At 36.3% G+C, this 18,694-nt stretch overlaps 1 protein-coding gene across 4 annotated transcripts in view; it reads right to left on the bottom strand.

Moving 5' to 3' along the window:
• Positions 1–18,694, bottom strand: part of RTTN (rotatin) — a 142,457-nt gene that overhangs the window by 85,070 nt on the left and 38,693 nt on the right. For 3 of the 4 annotated variants that reach the window (XM_045790253.2, XM_087869736.1, XM_045790255.2), the window contains exons 17-25: positions 18,356–18,495; positions 15,428–15,599; positions 13,754–13,853; positions 11,209–11,297; positions 10,724–10,841; positions 6,285–6,381; positions 5,604–5,672; positions 1,332–1,520; positions 217–456 (exon numbers count right to left, since the gene is read on the bottom strand). In XM_045790253.2, coding sequence (XP_045646209.2) covers positions 217–456; positions 1,332–1,520; positions 5,604–5,672; positions 6,285–6,381; positions 10,724–10,841; positions 11,209–11,297; positions 13,754–13,853; positions 15,428–15,599; positions 18,356–18,495 — 1,214 coding nt within the window. Of the gene's footprint in view, positions 1–216; positions 457–1,331; positions 1,521–5,603; positions 5,673–6,284; positions 6,382–10,723; positions 10,842–11,208; positions 11,298–13,753; positions 13,854–15,427; positions 15,600–18,355; positions 18,496–18,694 lie in introns of those variants that run through there. The other variant, XM_045790258.2, reaches the window with a different exon arrangement.

The following is an 18,694-nucleotide window of genomic DNA, read 5'->3' as shown; positions in this document are numbered from 1 at the left end:
CAAACGCAGTGATTTCGAAATTTTTTCTCTTTTGCTATGATTAGATATTTACTACATGTAATAAAAATCCCAGAGTTTTTCTTACTGAAAAAAACATTTCTCTAATGACAGCAACAAGAAGAATACATGCTCTTATCTTCAAAGATATGGAGATAAACCCAAATATGATTCAATCCTGCTCTTTGAAACTGGAAGCCTTAAGCTGTATATACTGACCTGTTCAGTGTGGTGTGCCAAGACAAGGACTTCAAGGTAACCCCACATGGGCCAGCACCACCCTTTAAAGACAATCTGTCATTCAGAAGATAAAAACTCATCCTCGTGACAGCAGCCCTCACTTCCCTGTGGGCTGCAGCCTCGACAATGGAATGAAGACAGTCCTTCAGCCCACTAGCTGTGTGTGTCATCTTCAGAGCAAGGGTGTCCTCTGTGGATAACTTCAATGTATCTGAAAATCTAAACAAAAAGAAACAAAGGAAGAACAACATAAAACTATTTAAATAAAAGCTCACATTTATGTTTATTATAAACTCTCTCCAAAAAATTCTGTTTTATCTTCATTTTAAAGGCTGACTCGGGGCCAAAAGAAAATCTGGTATATATTTGTCAATTAGAGTTTTACGCTACCATCCTAAGCATTTGTATTGACATTTTCCTGCTTACAGAAACATAACTTTTATTCAAACAAGAAAGAAATGACAGATCAGAATATTAAGATATTCCAAAATAATCTTCATCATCATCATAGTAATAATAACATTTATACATTAACTCACTGAACTTTGACTCTAATCCAGATTACTTTTCCTAGAGATTTATGCCTATTAACTAACCAAACTTGAGGTGCCTCGGTGGCTCAGTTGATTAAGGTCTCACTCTTGATTTCAGCTAACTTCATGATCTCAGGGTCATGAGATCAAGCCCTGTGTCAGGCTCCGTGCTGGGTATAGAACCTGCTTAATATTCTCTCTCTGCTCTCCCTCTACACCTCCCTGCCCCCCAGCCCCCCATCCCACTTGTGTGTGTGCACCCTCTCTCTAAAAAAAAAATAAAATAAAAATTTTAAAAATAACTAACAAAACTTTATATAATCTCTAAAACAGCATAGAGCACATGCTTTTTAATTTAAATTTCCTTGTGTGATAGTTTCTAAAAAATAATGAACACATGTAATCTTTAAAACAAAGTAAAAATTATAATCTTCAGTGGAAAAACAGAATCAGATGATAATAAGTAAAAAAGCCACTTGACCTAAAGGAAAAAGAAAATCGAACTAGTTACTTATAATTAGTTAAATATGAACACTTTTTCAACTAAACATAACAGCTTACTCTTGGATTTTAGGTTCAGAATTCATTTGCTTCAACAGATTATCACTCCCATGATACCAGGACAAATTCCAAGCTATTCTCAGCATGTCTGAGACCGGCTTCAAGGCCAAACAATCAGCAGATAATGGCAAAACTATGGAATAAGGACTCACAGCGTGGTGGCCAACTACATGCACTGGCAGATGATACCTAAAGAAAACGTAAACAAGTAGTTACGAACTTAGAAATTTTTCAACACTACTATAAACGGATGAGCTATAAATGAGGGCAAGTTCTCACAATAGTATGGAGATCACTCTCAGAGCCCCTATTTTGAACAGTTATCATGCTGTACATAGTATTTCATTTATTCTTTTGCCATCCTCTAAACTCCCAAAAATACTTTTTATTTATTTATTTGGCTTATTATAACATCTTTATTATGGAAGGGGATTGCAAGGTGAGAAGTTGTTCTGATCTCTACAGGGCTCCTCATGAGTTCTTTTTTTTTTTTAATTCTTTATATATTTTATTTTATTTTTATTTTTTATAATAATATCTTTTTATTATATTTGTTAGTCACCATACAGTACATCCCTGGTTTTTTATGTAAAGTTCCATGATTTCATTAGTTGTATATATATTTGCAAATGACACCACAGATGAAAGACTGGTATCCAAGATCTACAAAGAACTTCTCAAACTCAATACACAAGAAACAAATAAACAAATCATAAAATGGGCAGAAGATATGAACAGACACTTTTCCAATGAAAACATACAAATGGCTAACAGACACATGAAAAAATGTTCAAAATCATTAGCCATCAGGGAAATTCAAATCAAAACCACACTGAGATACCACCTTACGCCAGTTAGAATGGCAAAAATTGACAAGGCAAGAAACAACAATTGTTGGAGAAGATGTGGAGAAAGGGGATCCCTCCTACATTGTTGGTGGGAATGCAAGTTGGTACAGCCACTTTGGAAAACAGTGTGGAGGTCCCTTAAAAAGTTAAAAATTGAGCTACCCTATGACCCAGCCATTGCACTACTGGGTATTTACCCCAAAGATACAGACGTAGTGAAGAGAAGGGCCATATGCACCCCAATGTTCATAGCAGCATTGTCCACAATAGCTAAATCGTGGAAGGAGCCGAGATGCCCTTCAACAGATGACTGGATTAAGAAGATGTGGTCCATATATACGATGGAATATTACTCAGCTATCAAAAAGAACGATTTCTCAACATTTGCTGCAACATGGACGGCACTGGAGGAGATAATGCTAAGTGAAATAAGTCAAGCAGAGAAAGACAACTATCATATGGTTTCACTCATCTATGGAACATAAGAAGTAGGAAGATCGGTAGGAGAAGAAATGAATAAAGAAAGGGGGGATAATCAGAAGGGGGAATGAAGCATGAGAGACTATGGACTCTGAGAAACCAAAAATACTTTTAAACTCTTGCATGAAGACTTCTTTATTCTGTGTTGTATTTGAGTTGTTCGCAGAGATGACTAAAGCCCCTTCAGGTCAAGGCCTGTGGCTACACTGAGCCACTCATAAAAGGTAGATCATGAGTGCCTACTTTATGCCAAACACTGTGTATTAACCACCATTCATTCAGTTATATGCACAGCACTGATACCCATTGTACAGATGATCAAAATGAGTAGTAAAGAGACTAAATGAATTGCCTTATGTTCACAGGAATCACTAAATGACAAAATCACAACTTAATATTTTTACCTGCACACAGCTGTATCATCAATAAACTCAACCACTACGTGTCACCAAGAAGACCCAGAAATATTTTTAGATCTAAGAACAGACGCAATAGCAACAGCTCTTAAACCAGTCCAAATTAATTTAACAGTGTTTAACAGGACAGTAATGTCTAGCACGTTCACAAGTTAAAAAAAAAAAATTTTTGCTAAAAAAAAAAAATATCCTAAACCCCTAATTCACATATTTGTGACTAATATTAGATAAATACAATTGGGTAAGATTTCTCAGGGCAACTTTACTGTGCTTTTTTATTTTATGTGTCTCAATAAACAAGCTATGGGACAGTTCTACATATAAATCAGGCTGATTAGTTTAAGAAAATACTTTTTAAAAATTGAAATTTTCCACAAAAGTAACCAAGAATCCTTAGATAAATGGTTAACTCTAGGTCTCAGATAGGGAAATGAAAGGTGATTCTTGGATATTTCTTTGTGCTAGAACATAAGAAAATACTAACAGGTTCGTGGGGCCTTGACAAGCACGGAGCCCACTTGAAAGGACTTGCACTGAATAAAAAACGACAAGCAACTGATGATCAATGGGGAATTCTTTAGTACATGAGAAAATGAACTGCAAATTAAGCCTAAAGAACAAGAAGGAAGAAAGGAATGAAAAGTGCAGGGTAATACATCACAACCAGTTTGAAAAACCAGTATACATCCACCAGACAGGCAACAATTTTTAAAATGACAACATTACTGTGAGTAGAGGAGTAACAAAACCCTTGGCTCTTCTCTATGGACAAATTTTATCTTGAGCTAATTCTGGCCCTTCGCCCCAGGACAACCAAATAGATATGGAATGTCAACAATATCACTAAGCTGTTGTTTGTACTTACAATAAAAATGACTCTCACGGCTGGGCTGGGAGGTGTGGGAATAAACCGTAAATGCATGATGGGAAGCCACAGCTCCGAGCAACCCTGAGTGTTGCAGCTCTTTTGTGGGGTCCTGGAAACTACGCCTATGGCACACTTAACTAAAGAAGTTATTTCCTACCAGTACATGGGTCTTCTAAGCCAAGACAGCTCCCAGCACCCACACATGTAATCTCATTCCAAGCAAGACCTATTATAGTTGTGTGAGTTTGATTAATTAGCCAAATCTAAAGATCATGAAGAGTGGGTGATGTCTGCAAACAAGGAATTTCACTCTTAACAACATATTTAAAAGGAACTCTTACACACTATACCAGGAAACATACACATGTTTACAGTAGTGGATACAGGGACAAAAACCCAGAATCCACCCAAATACCTTCTGACTGGAGAATGAATAAATTGTGGTGAATAAATTCAACAATAGAATATTATACAGCTATGAAAATGATTACAGTACATGTAATAACATCTACCAAATTATGGAATGTTATTTTTAAATTAATCATAGTTTTATCAAGACACGATTTACTTATTTTAAAATACACAGATTTTCAATTTATATATAGCCTGATGAATTTTACATTTGTAATCATTTGTGTGACCATCACTCAGAATAAAATCCAGAACGTTTCCAACATGGACGGCACTGGAGGAGATAATGTTAAGTGAAATAAGTCAAGCAGAGAAAGACAATTATCATACGGTTTCTCTCATCTATGGAACATAAGAAGTAGGAAGATCGGAAGGAGAAGAAAGGGATAACGAAAGGGGGGGTAATTAGAAGGGGGAATGAAGCATGAGAGACTATGGACTCTGAGAAACAAACAGGGCTTCAGAGGGGAGGGGGGTGGGGGAATGGGATAGGCTGGTGATGGGTAGTAAGGAGGGCACATATTGCATGGTGCACTGGGTGTTATATGCAATTAATGAATCATCGAACTTTACATCAAAAACCAGGGATGTACTGTATGGTGACTAACATAATATAATAAAAAATATTATTATAATAATAAAATAAAAAGGCAACCAAATTAAAAAAAAAATATCCAGAATGTTTCCATCCCTTTGGAAAGTTTCTTTGTTCCCTTTTTGTGTCAATTACTCCCCTTGCTCTCCTCCAAGAGGTAATTACTATTTTGGATATAGTTGGAAAAATTGGATCATGTTACAGAATTATTTTTAATTTTCTTAGATGTGATCGTGCATGGTACAGTGGTTATATAGGAAAATGCCCTTAATTTAAGGAGGTACATGCTGGGATAATTAGGAGGGAAGTAAAATTATGTCTGAAACTTCTTTTCAAATGCATCACAGAAAAATTACATCTAAACAAATAAATGCATTGAGAGAAAGAGAGAAAAAGAAACTAAGCCCATGTGTTAACAACTGCTGAATCTAGGCTGGAGAGTAAGCACACGTTTACTGTCTAGTTCTTTGAATTTTCTGTACACCTGAACCACATTCAGATGGAAAGATGGGGATGGGGACATGCATTTATTGAACTCTCCGGAGCACCACTGTGAGGAAACATTAAAGCACTACAAGCCATGTGATTTAAATACCAGATGAACCTTCCTGAAACATTTTACCTTCAAAAAAAGTTAAAACAAAAATCATTTACCTTCTAAAAACTGAAACAGGCAAACTGAAGACCGATGGTGAAGAAGGCTTATTGGAAGGATTAACAGACCTATTTCATTAAAAACATACACACACAAAAGGAAAGAAATAAATGAGTAAACCATGGTTTTATCCAACAAATACAATTTGCTCCCTGACTGAATCTCCAAATAAGAGTTACAATTGGCTCTATCACTTGTGTAGTTAACAACACATTTCCTACTACCTAGATTTGTTTCTAAAGAGCAAATTAGTGCTTAGGAAGTCCATACAATAAATGATTCCTATAATGTGGACACTGTACTGGCAGGTGAATCTATGTCCCCCTCCCACTGCATTCTGCTCAAGGTCAGTGTTAATCAGATATTACCATCCTAAACATCTTCTCAAAGGTTTTTAAATAAAATATTAAAGAAAAAACACATGACATCGAGAGTATATACTAAAAAATGTATTAATGACAAAAATTACTGCAGTAATTTTTTAAATTTATGCTTAGTAATGTTCAAATTAAAAGTTCATGAGAACTTTCCGAGCCAATAGGCTTTTTGATACTGCTTATTCAAGTCAAAATAGAAAGCGTAAGCTTCATAATTCAGAAATTTCCATGCATTGCCATATGATTGCATCAGAAACCTTAAATAATTAAGAGTAAAAAAGTTCTACAATTCTTATAGCTTACCACATATCCATTCTTGATACTTCATCAAATAACAGAAGACAAAATAAGGCTCCGACTTCAGTCACAACAGCACAATTTTCATGAAATATCAATGAAACTAAGAAATAAAAAGCATAACTTCATGAAATATTTTTACCTCTAGAAAAATGAACTTCACATCTAAAATATCTTAACTCCAAGGGAAGAGATGTCATTCTCAGAGAACTGCAACATGAACCCAGACACACTGACATATGTGGATCACCAGGAGGGCTTGTTAAAACAGAACTTCTGCTTGAGCAGGTTTGGGCTGGAGCCTGTGAATCCCACGTGCTGCTGGTCCAGGAGATGCACCTGCAGATCCACTCACTAGATACTCTGTACCTTCAGTTTCTCGAAGAAGCAAAGTGATGTAGCTTCTAGGGAGATCTGCCAAGTCCTTCACCTCCAGCTAAAGTCTGCTCATTCCAAGATCTCCAATTTGATCATTTTTGCCCATTCCTACAAACATATAGTCATAGAACTTGATTTGCCTTCAAAACACCGTGTTTGTGTTGGTCTCGTTTTTAATTCACGTGTCTTGTTTATTATAAGATAATGGAAAAGTAAACTGCTCTGAACTAGTAAGACCTAAAGCTAGCACCACCACGTACTACTAGTAAAGTGGCCTGGTCAAATACTGGAGCATTAATAAGCCTTAGTTTCCACCTCTGTACCAGTCCCAATGCTACGACTTCTCAGTGCTTGACAACTATGAAATTCTAATCAAATAGGTACGGTGGTGGTACCAATCACACGGGAATAACAACATAATACAGAGTTAGCAAATCCAGGAAAGTAGCAATAAGAAATTAATTTCAAAAGAAGATACTTTTTCTAACCTTAAGAAAAGGAAAATATCAACATGTAATTGACATGATTAAAAACAGCAATGAGCTAAAAAGAAACAGAAATACATGTAAGAATTTAATTTATGATAAAGTAGACACTTCATATCAGTGGGAATAGGATGAGCTATCATATTTCCAAATACCTAAGAATTACTGCAATGTAACTGCCTAAAATATTAAAAAAAAAATAGATTTAGATCCCTACCTTACACTATTTATCAAAATCAGTTCTATATAAAGATCTAAATTTTTTAAACAACACTATAAACATGTTAAGAGAAAGAACAGAAGCCTATTTAGAATCCTGAATTCAGAATTGGAGAAGGCCCTCCTTTTAGAACAGGATGAAAAGCTCAGTTACTATAATAGAAAAGTTTTATATGCTTCCATAAAATAGTTAAAGCTAAAGAAAAAATAACAAATACACTAAAAAGGATACAAAGGTTTGAAGAAAATCTTAACAAAAAATCAGGCATAAGGTTTATATTTATGTTATATAAAGAAACTCTACAAGTCACTAAAAAGAAATTAAATGCAACAGAAAAATAGGCAAGTCATAGAATAAGAAATTAGAATATAATAAATACATGAAAAGACAATCACCTACACTAAAAGTGTTTTTAAAAAAAATAAACAGTAATGAGATATTATTTTCGCTAATAATATTAAAGAACTTTTTTAAAAGAGACATATTCAGTGTTAGCAAGGTTATGAGGAAAATAAGCACTTTTAAATACCACTGGCGGGAATGATGTGGCAAACCATATCCAGTAAAATCTCTTTGACCCAGCAATTCCAATTACAGAGTAAGCACAAGATGATCATAAAACATGATTACTATTATAGTTAGAAATTTGAGAGAAATATTAATATGGCAAACTGAAACTCTGAAACACTATGCAGTAGTTTTTTTTGATTTTGTGTTTTTTAAGAAGGCAGACTCACATGTAATAACATGGAAAGATATTCAAAATACATTTTCAGTTGAAAAAAAGCAACACAATACTTAAGTTTATAGCATAAAAAATACAACATGGGTGTAAAGAAAAGATCATTTCAAATGATACATGCCAAACACCACCTAGCACATTCTTCTTTGGGGAAACTGAGAAAGGAAAGAAAACTTTAAAAACTTCTTGCGTTTTACTTTGTATTGTTCCATACTGTTCAAATTTTAACAATAAGGATGTAGAAGTTCTGCAATTATTTAAAACAAAAACAAATCGACAAAAGACGTTTGGGTTCTTCTCTTGCCTCCACCATTATCTGGTTATGACCTTGGCCAAGTCGATAAATCTCTCTAGATCTCAATTTCCTCACTGTAAGATGGTGTAATGAATGAGTTCTAAGTTAAGTTTTCACCATACATTTCTGACAGGGGTAGGATTCTGTCATGACATAAAACTTATAATTAAAAGCACTGTGTCTGGTGAATTATTTGTTATTCCCCTTCAATCTATTCTCCATGCTGTGGATAGAATAATCTTTCTAAAACACATACCCCTCAGTTTAATAATCTTAAATGGTTTCTCAGTGCTGTTTCCTGTGACCTACCAGGCCCTGCATGAACTGCTCTCTATGCCTCATCTCATCATCTTCCCCTCATCCCAGAAGCCCCCAAAATCTAGTCATTTCTGACCAACCACCATTTCAAACACACGTTCTCTCTCATACATAACCGTGGCTCCCTCTATCTGGAAAGGAACCGTCTCTAATTGAACTATCCATTTCTGAAATTCCAGCATGGATCCACATTTCCTGGAAGCATTCTCTGATGTTTTCCCACCACCCAATCTGCTCAGAACACTTCCCTCTGGCACCAGGAATTCCACTACTATAGATATTTTTATGCCCTACTGTGTATTTGTCAAAGTCTCCAACTCTACTGTAAGCTTCAAGAGGGTCATTTACCAAGCTCATCAATATATCCCAAGGGCCTAGTGTTGTACCTAGCACATAGCACGTACTCAATAAATATTTGTTGAGGAATGAATTTCCTGGTAGAGTACTTGGTTAAAAAACTAATTTTGCCTCAACGCTTGGGTGGCTCAGTCAAACATCCGACTCTTGATTTTAGCTCAGGTTATAATCTCAGGGTTGTGGGATGGAGCCCTGAGTGGGACTCTGTGCTCAGCAGGGAACCTGCTTGAGATTCTCTCTCTCCCCCTCTTCCTCTGCCCCTCCCCCACCCTGCTCACACACATATACTCTCTAAAATAAATAAATCTTTATAAAAAAAACAGAACTAATTTCACCCTGAAACTAAATCCACTAATAAGAGATGCTGTAATTCATTTTCAGACTCACTGAAATAGTTCTCACAAACATCAATGAGATAGAAAAATTGTTAATACTAAAAAGGGTACAGATAATGCTGACTTAGAAAGTGCCTTTGAATCTAGTAAGTGCTCATGAATGCTTGAATAATTAAATCAAGATTATAAATAATTAAAATCAAAATTATAAAAATAAGAATTTTAAAAATTTAAAAAGAAAAAAAAAGAAAAGGTAAACTAGGGACTAAATTCTACTGAGTGAAGTTATTAAGAAGATAACTGACAGGATTAAAGAAAACTCAAGATCCACAACTGCTACTCTTCCAGATCAATCTATTAAAAATTGAAAAATTTTATACACTACTGAAGATTGCATAAGCCTGGACACACTGAGTCTGTCTAGAACTTCACCTGGTTTGGACCTTTACCAAGGCTTATGTTCGATGCTTATATTAAATAAACTGTGTCTCTTCACTTGGCAAGCAGAAGGCATCAGAAGAAACGAAAATGCTAAAATAAAATGACTGTATTCTAAACTATATTCTAATAATATTTTGAACATAAATATCACTTATAATAATTAACAAGGTTAAGAATATTGAGACATTTGATCGAGATGCATCTTGTAGAATTATTTTAAAGCAGTGGCCTAAACTTTTAAGAAAGAAAATAGCACAAAATGTTACCAAGCTCTCTACTAAGAACAGTCAGAAGGAAGAAAAAGAGAACGAAACCACATGGAATTTTTCTAAACACATTAGTAAATTACAACCAAATTGAAATGGGTTTAAAAAAAAAATCACTCTTTCTAATAAACTAATGCTCAGAGTCATTCAGGATGGTCTAGCTCCCACTCCACACAGACAGGGTGCACATTGTTACTGTCAGTTTAATGGCGTAAGCAGATACCTCGCCACAGGGGAGGATGCAAAGGCACAAGCAAACGAAGACTGTGGAAACAGACATGGGAGAGAAGGCAGTAATGACAGCAGCTGTAGCCTGCTCTCTTTACAGATAATAGGTAATTGAGCACCAAATGAAAGCCACATCAATGTGCAAAGAACGATCAGAGGCTTCAGCCTTTCTCAGCTCTGAGGTCTCCTCAGTAACGGGATTACGAGGAAATTTCCACAAAAGAAACATTTTCCATTGCAACGGATATTCTTAGCAGCATATTCACTAAAAAACTTTGTTATTCTGTTAGTAAAAGAGAAAGTAAATGTAACCTACAGTTAAAGCATAACTCTTAAAGCTTAAGACTGATCTCATTATTAGCAGAATTTATTTTATTCACCTCTGAATAACAGGGTCAAAAGAGAAGACTGCTGTGAGAGGGCCACGCGCATGACCGGGTCGGCACAAAGAACTTTCCTCAAGAGCGTGAGGCATGGCTGAATCAAACATTCTATGACCTGGCCAGGAGGGAAAACACAGTTATTTTACCACCAACAATTCTAAGGCGAGATAAAATATACTATAATATTAATTTATTCTAAATTTTATGCCTTTTCATCAAAAATGTGTAAAACAAAAAAGAATTATTTTCCACTGAAAATAAGCTTCATATATACTTCTGCTTACACATCCGAAAAAATTAAACATCAGATTTCCTTTAGAGAGACCCCACTCTTAGAAATAAAAAAAATAAACAAGGTACTTGGTGTTAATCAGGATTTAATCTCTAAGTACTTACCCAAATTCAGCTGAATTTAGTTTCAGATCTGATTAATAAAAATACCGATTTGTAAAAAAGATGTCTAGATACACTCTTAGTCTTACCTCACCATCCTGACCTACACATTCATTTAAATACTCAATTATCTTGTCAATTAAGTGTAACTTTTTCACCACAGCATGCATTTTAATATCTGTAGACAAAAAAAAAGAAGTCACTATGAATTAAAGAATATTTTTGTAGTTGTAAAAATACGGAGCAGGTATCCACAACACAAACTGTTAAAAATAGTTACATCTGGTGTTGAAATTAGACGAGGAAACTTTAAACTTTTATTCTATACACATCTGAACTATTTGAAAGTTTAAGTAACAAGCACATCTTACTTATTTTCGCAATGTAAAATTCAAAATCTATTAATAAAGAATTAAATCAAATAGTTCAGAGCCTAAAAACTACTAGAATTTTAAGTATACAAATGAATTATTTTATTTTTACATGACAAGTTAATTTCTTTATATTGTTTCATTGACAATTCTTCTCTTTTCCAAATCCATCAACTCAAATGTTTAGAATTATCTATAAATAATGTTAATAGCTTGCAACATGGTCATTTTTATAAAATGACCTTGGTCATTTAATAAAAACTCAGACTTCAGGGTTGCCTGGCTGGCTCAGACAGTAGAGCATGTGACTCTTGATCTCAGGGTCATGAGTTCAAGCCCCACACTGGGCGCTGAGCTTACTTAAAAAACAAACAAACAAACAAAACTTAGATTTCTAACCTCAAAACTGTTAATAGCAAATATAAAGGGTAAAGGATTATAACACACTCTATACATTTCTGAAAAACATATACGTGACTGTGTGTGTGTGTGTGTGTATTCACTACTATGGACAGTTTATGTTTCCCCAAAATTCATTTGCTGAAACCTAATCTCCAGTGAGATGATATGAGGAGATAGGGCCTTTGGGAGGCAATTAGGTCATGACAGTGGAGCCCTGAAGAATGGGATCAGTGCCCTTGTAAAAGAGGCCTCTTCTCCCTATGAGGACACAGGGGAAAGATGGCTGCCTAGGAACAAAGAAGCCGGCTCTCACCAGACACTGAATCTGCAGGCACCTTGATCTCGGACTTCCAACCTCCAAAACCGTGAGAAATAAATTTCCATTGTTCATAAGCTACCCAGTCTGTGGTATTCTATTAGTGCAGCCTGAATATAGTAAGACATACGTACAAACACACACACACACACACACACACACACACACACGTACTAGAGATGTTACTAGCAACAAAATCTCTAGTTGCTTATAGATTAGTTATAAGTATTTAACATCTCGCAGACAAATTTTCTGAACTTGTTCTCCTATAACTATCATCGAGAAATACATATCAATGAGAAAAACATACAAATACACATACTGATATTGAATTAGTAGCTATGATTAGAACTACCTTTGGCTGCCACTTAAAAAAAAAAAAAAAGTTTCCACTACCTGCCAATGCAGTGTATACCAAAATTATAAGCTTTATTTTTGTAATTAACAATACTGGAAGAATATTCTCTAAAAGAGTTTTATGATTTTCTTAGCCAACACTGTCCATATTTTCTAGAGCCTTATTTTCTGTAATCTGTACCATTACTAAAGCTACAAATATGTTGGATATGCTTTTTCAAATTACTCTTCTCATCCCAGTTTCCACTAATGTCAGGGCAGGAACATTAAGTACATTCCATGTTCCAGGTTAGAATCTTTTTATGTGAGTGCAAAATCATCATTTCTCTCAAATATTAAAGTATATACAACACATATAGGGAAAAATATAAAACTAGCCCAAAGAATGGAAGCCTGTGGAATAACAACACTGCAAATAAAGTTAACAATATATTTTACTTGTTGTTTTTTAAAATAAACCTTTAAAGAAAATACAAAGTTAAAATGCACTATTCTTATTTTATCTACCCACAAAGTACTTTGATTGATTTCTTACCCAAGATGGAACAAACTGAAAATATCATGTACTACGTAAATTGAGAAAGGAACATCCAGTTCACTATTAGAATTACATCGATATTTTAGAAGGAAGTAATTCTATCAAATGACATTCTATAGGTTAAATAATGGTAATCCTGACTAAGGGTCAGCATACTTTTTCTGAAAAGAACTAGATAGAAAATATGGTAGATTTTGCTGGTCACAAATCGTCTTTGTCACATATTCTTTATGCTTTTTTTTTAATAACTCTTTTAAAATGTTAAAATCCGGGTGTCTGAGTGGCTCAGTCAATTAAGCATCTGCCTCTGGCTCAGGTCATGATCCAGGGGTCCTGAGATCCAGCCCCATGTCAGACTCCCTGCTCACCAGAGAGCCTACTTCTCCCTCTCCCTCTGCCCCTCCCCCTGCTTGCGCTCTTTCTGTCTCTCTCTCTCAAATAAATAAAATCTTTCTAAAAATTTTTGAAAAATAAAAATGTTAAAACCATTCTTAAGGGCTATAAAAAAAACAAAAACAAAAAAAACAAACAGGCCATAGCCTGTACCTGGCCCCCAAAACTGCAGTTTGCAACCCCTGATACCACTGCCCACAGCTATTTAAAATTCAATTACCAGCAGTACCATAATCATGTTCCTTAAAAGACATTACCTTGCATAATCACAGCTAACTGTTCTGCGGCTGACTTTCTCAAAACAAGATCGATATCATCTGAGGTAAAGATTTCATATACTTTTTCAACAGTCTCCAACTGAAAACCAGAGGGGGAAAAAATTGTTTTCATCTACTTCCAATTGTCCAATAAAATTTTATAATTCATACCATAAGAACAAAAGCTCCAAAGTCCACTTACTTAAGTGATATATTTACATGTAAATTTCCAGCAATGATGTGCTATGTCAGGGAAAACTTAGGATCTAAAACAAAGAGCCATCATGTCAAATAAACCTTTCTTTTTAAGGTATATTTTCACCAGAAAGTCATTCATAACCCATTAGCACCTTAAGAACTTCACAGAAAACATTCAAGCTACATAACATCTCTGCAGGTAGTAACCTGAGAATAGCAACCCCAGACATGTGACTCCAGAATTCTCTATGGCTCCCAGAAGCCACCAGCTAGAATTCCCTGTCCCTCTACCCTTCTCCCCTCTTAGAGGCCAGGAAGACATGGCTCTCTAAGACTTGCTGCACAGCACTCCAACATAGGCACTCCCAATACCAGTCCCTAACCGTCACATCATGCCAGGCAGGACAGGGTCTGAGGTGGCAAACCCAACAATGAAGGGGGAGAGGAAAAGGACAAAGACAACACTCCTTTCCCCCACCTATCTTCTGGCCCTAACATGGACTCACAAAGACAGTGCTAGAACCCCTAATCTCCACCTTCCTCCACATCCCACAGAGGGCACAGGAGCAACTACCAGTGGTCAGTACTCAGGGGGTCTCCAGCAGGACCCGACATGTAGTCAGGGGAAAGTTCTCCAATCCTCCTGCTGGGGCTGTCACATGGCCCTGAACACTTAGGTTAGAAGAACATTTAAAAAATCCATTGTATTATCTGGGGCTGTACAATACCACCACAGGCTTTGGGGGGTTGGTCTAAACTTCAATAAAAACTGATGGACTGTACTCTTGAAGTCACAAGAGAAGCTATAAAGCATAGGAATGAATCAATGAAGATAACGAATAGCTTTCTTTATCTAATCCTGCATTGGTCCAGGATGATTTGGGTACAGTCCTGGCTAAGATAGGGAAATGGATGATATGCCTCTGGAGGTATATAAGGAGCCAGAGATTTAGAAGAGAGATTAACAACAAAATCCCAAAAACCACTGTAACATTTAAGAGAAACTGCCTTTGCCACCTATATTATTTTTTGCCTCTCATAATGAAGAGGCTGATAACTTTTGTCACAGGAACTTTCTCCTTTTTCCTTATAGGCTATTTCCAATGTAAGAACAAGAAGAATTTCCAATAGATTTTATAACAGTAATATTTGTTTTTAAGAGTCACCATAGAATTTCTTTCTACTACATTAACCTTGTATTTAAGATGCTATTCAAATTAATTTGCATTTCCAATGTATATATTAAATGAAAGGGATATAATGCCTGGCATACAGTAGGCACCCAAGAAATATTTATTCAATAAATAAATGTATCCAGAAGCCAGACAAAGCCAGACCACAATTTCAAATTAGCCACGAATAACCGCACTTGAAGCTAGCACTTCTCTTCCTCTCAGACAAGAATGTAACATAAAGTATGTGATATACAAATGTATCAAGTAACCACAAATTAATAAACCCAACAGTTATAGTCACCTTAATAATCAGTTCTCTTCTGTCATCCAATTTGAGTTCAATAGGTTTTTTCACGATAAATAAATTAGTAACTCTGGAGAGAACTCTGGCATCTATTGAAGGGCGCTTTGTGTCAGCCCCTTCTTCCCTTGTGAGATGACACGCTAAAAGCTTTAATGCTAGTGCGCGGACCCTAAAGAAACAAAGTGTTTCAGTCAACATTTTGTAATACACAATGTCTATATTTTAAAAGCCTATAATCACAAACCACTATTGCATATCAACACAATAATTTGCCATGTTTATACTGATATTACTAACAAAGGTACTTTATTTTTCTATTAAAATAGTGTATAACTACAATTATTTTTTCAATTTTATATTTATAAATAAATATCAGAAATAAAATATAATCAAGTTACAAATGAAGAGACAGACTTAGTGAGACTGTCAACTTCACAGTCCATGGTCATTATCACAGTCAATGGCAATAAATTAATAAAATCTGCAAATTACATCCATAACTCCTGACTCGAAGTCTAGTGATCTAGCTCAAAATCAAAAATTATCACAGACTCATGAACAGAGTACAAACATTAGGTCAAACCTCCAGGAGAGTAATCACATTAATAACTAAAATGTGATGTCACAACAATGTACGAAAATGTTCTTGTCACACAGATTCTTTCCAAATAAGAAAATGCAAATACTTGTGATTCCCATCAAAATTCTATTTTATCTGGAATGGATTAGGATTAAGGTCAATTGAGTAGGAGGTGGCAGATTTCAAGGAAAGATTAAACATTGCATGCCATTAGACAATGAAATGGAAACATGAGAAACCATCAGGTGGACAAAGGGCATTGGAGAGACAGTGAGACAACTAGATATTTATCACAACTTTGAAAGTTCTTAAACTACATAAAAACTGAGAAAATCTGAAGTGATAATCCAAGCTCCAGGTTTCAAATATCACTTACAAGACAACAGTTAAAACCTGTGTACTCAGGGTGCCCTCCCCACTGCCGCCAAGGCTAGGTCACCCTGCTGTGTGTAGTCCTGTCACCCTGAAGTCCCTGTGGCATAACACTGATCTTGCTTTATTACAATTAATAATAAAATATAACTGGTAAAATTTCTCCTCCCAATTACATGCCCAATTCCATAGGGGCGGTGCTGTGACCACACTGAGTGCTGTTAATTTCCCACAGCCTACCACAGCTCTCAGGCACACAGTTAACAACCAATAAGTGCCTCCCGAATCTAACAGAAATTTACAGTGATTTTATTAATAGATATCACTTCAGAGTACTGATATTCACTCCAAGATAGTGTGAGAAGTCAGACAAACTTTCTCCCTCTACCATTTGCTGTTAGAATAGCTAGACACCCACAGAAAGCTTTTCCTTTGCTCCTTTCATTCCAAGCCAAGGCCATCTATATTAAACTTTGGGGCTGTCACCCCCCAGCAAGAAGGCCAGAGTGGAATACGTAAAGCATATACTTATGCATCTCCTCTAGTATATAAATTCAGCATTTTTTTAGGTTTAGCGTGGGGCAACAGAATCCAGTTATTCTCACCACTTATTTCCTTCAACAAGTATGTTTTGAGCATATTTATGTCCAAGGTACTCTATGAAGTTCCAAGGACATTAAGATCAGCCAGTGGACAGGGCTCTTGTCTACACAAAGTTTAAGGTCTGGTGGGGATAGGGTAGAATGACTTAGATGAGAACAAATATGTAATTCAAACTGTTGTTAAGTTCTGTGTGATAGAAAATTACCTTACTGAAGAGTGCTCTGGCCTTGCCCTGGGCTACTGGGAGGGGATCTCTAAGCCCTTGGAATGTCCCACCTGATGAGTATGTCTTTGTTTTCCGGGAGACTGTGGGCCCCCAAAGGTGAACAGGAAATAAACTTCTATTGTGCTACATCACCAAATCTGGGGGTGAAGATACTACCGTAGCACATTCATAAAGACGCTGCCCAGTCGTATGGAGGTCAACTCATAAGGAGCACAGACATTTTCACTCCCCCTGCTCCTGCTTCCTGCATCACTTTACTCTCTAGGTAACTTTACTCTCTACGCTATGGTTGTAGTCTCTTCTCTTGATCTTCCTCCCTCCATTCTCTTAATGTTTTAGATTATTTCCACCTACTTCCTTATTTTTCAGTGCGATCATGTGTTTATAAATAAGCCTCTTTATTATCCTGATGTAAGGTTTGAGTAAAGCAAAGTTATCCATTGTCAAAAGGACATCTGTTCCTCATAGCCTTTGCAACCAACTCTTGCTCTTCATCTTGCTTATCCATCATGACTCTAAGCTTTTTTTTCTTCTCAGTGAGGGGAAATCTAACCACTTACCTAAAGAGAGCAACAGAGAAGATCCACGTCACGCTGACAAACAGGGAAAGAAGGCAATATATTTTTCTCCTTTTTTTTTAGTTTAAATGACACACTAGTGGTGGAGAAAAGAACACTTTTCCAGTTTCCCAAATAAGAGGACAAACTAAGCAAGATTAAAATGCCTACTTACTCTGGTATAGGGTCAACTGGTCCACAACACTTTTATGAACACTTAGTTTTCAGAACAAATGTTCAGAAGAAGAGGCTAACGATTTCTAAAGAGAGAAGACACAATCTACTCATCCGCGTGGCTCTGTAACCTGCCCGCAGCACCGGCGAACAGCACTCAGAGCAGCGGCGCCCGAGCGCATGCTGATCTGACAGTGAGGCTGGCCGCCAGTGAAGGCTTCAGGAGAGCACCCAAAGGTCCACCTTCATGTCTGTTCAGTTTCACGCACTGGTCTCCTCTCTCTGCCTAACAATGGAGAGTCACTTTCCTTTAACTTCTTCAGTTCTGCCAGACTTGGGAATGACAGAATTACTCTACTGTCTTCGAATGCTCCCAGTGATCTCATACACGCGGAAGATCGTGCTGTACTTACGACGGCTTTCTGACGAGCAGGAGCCGGAGCATGGACTTCAGTCGGGTGGTGCAGGGCAGAGCCCCTTCACCCACCTCAGGACTCCCTCTGCTCAGGAGGAGAATGGAGTCACCCAAAGGATCCTCTGTGTCAGCATAGCCCTAACAGATTCCAGAAAAAGAGAAATTACTCTTTGTTTTATACAAACTGCTGAACTTTTTAACTTGAAAACAAGAATTGTATTAGCCACTTGAGCAACTCCTAAATTTCTTTCAATTCAGGTGAATAGTCACTTGTCAAAGTAACCTGTGTGAGGTAAGAAGACTGAATAAAATTGTATTTAAGAAATACTGGACAACT

This window comes from Ursus americanus, chromosome 19 (assembly GCF_024610735.1).
Source record: "Ursus americanus isolate L20-20 chromosome 19, mUrsAme1.1.p, whole genome shotgun sequence".
NCBI lineage: Eukaryota > Metazoa > Chordata > Mammalia > Carnivora > Ursidae > Ursus > Ursus americanus.
This window is presented reverse-complemented; position numbering and strand designations above follow the sequence as displayed.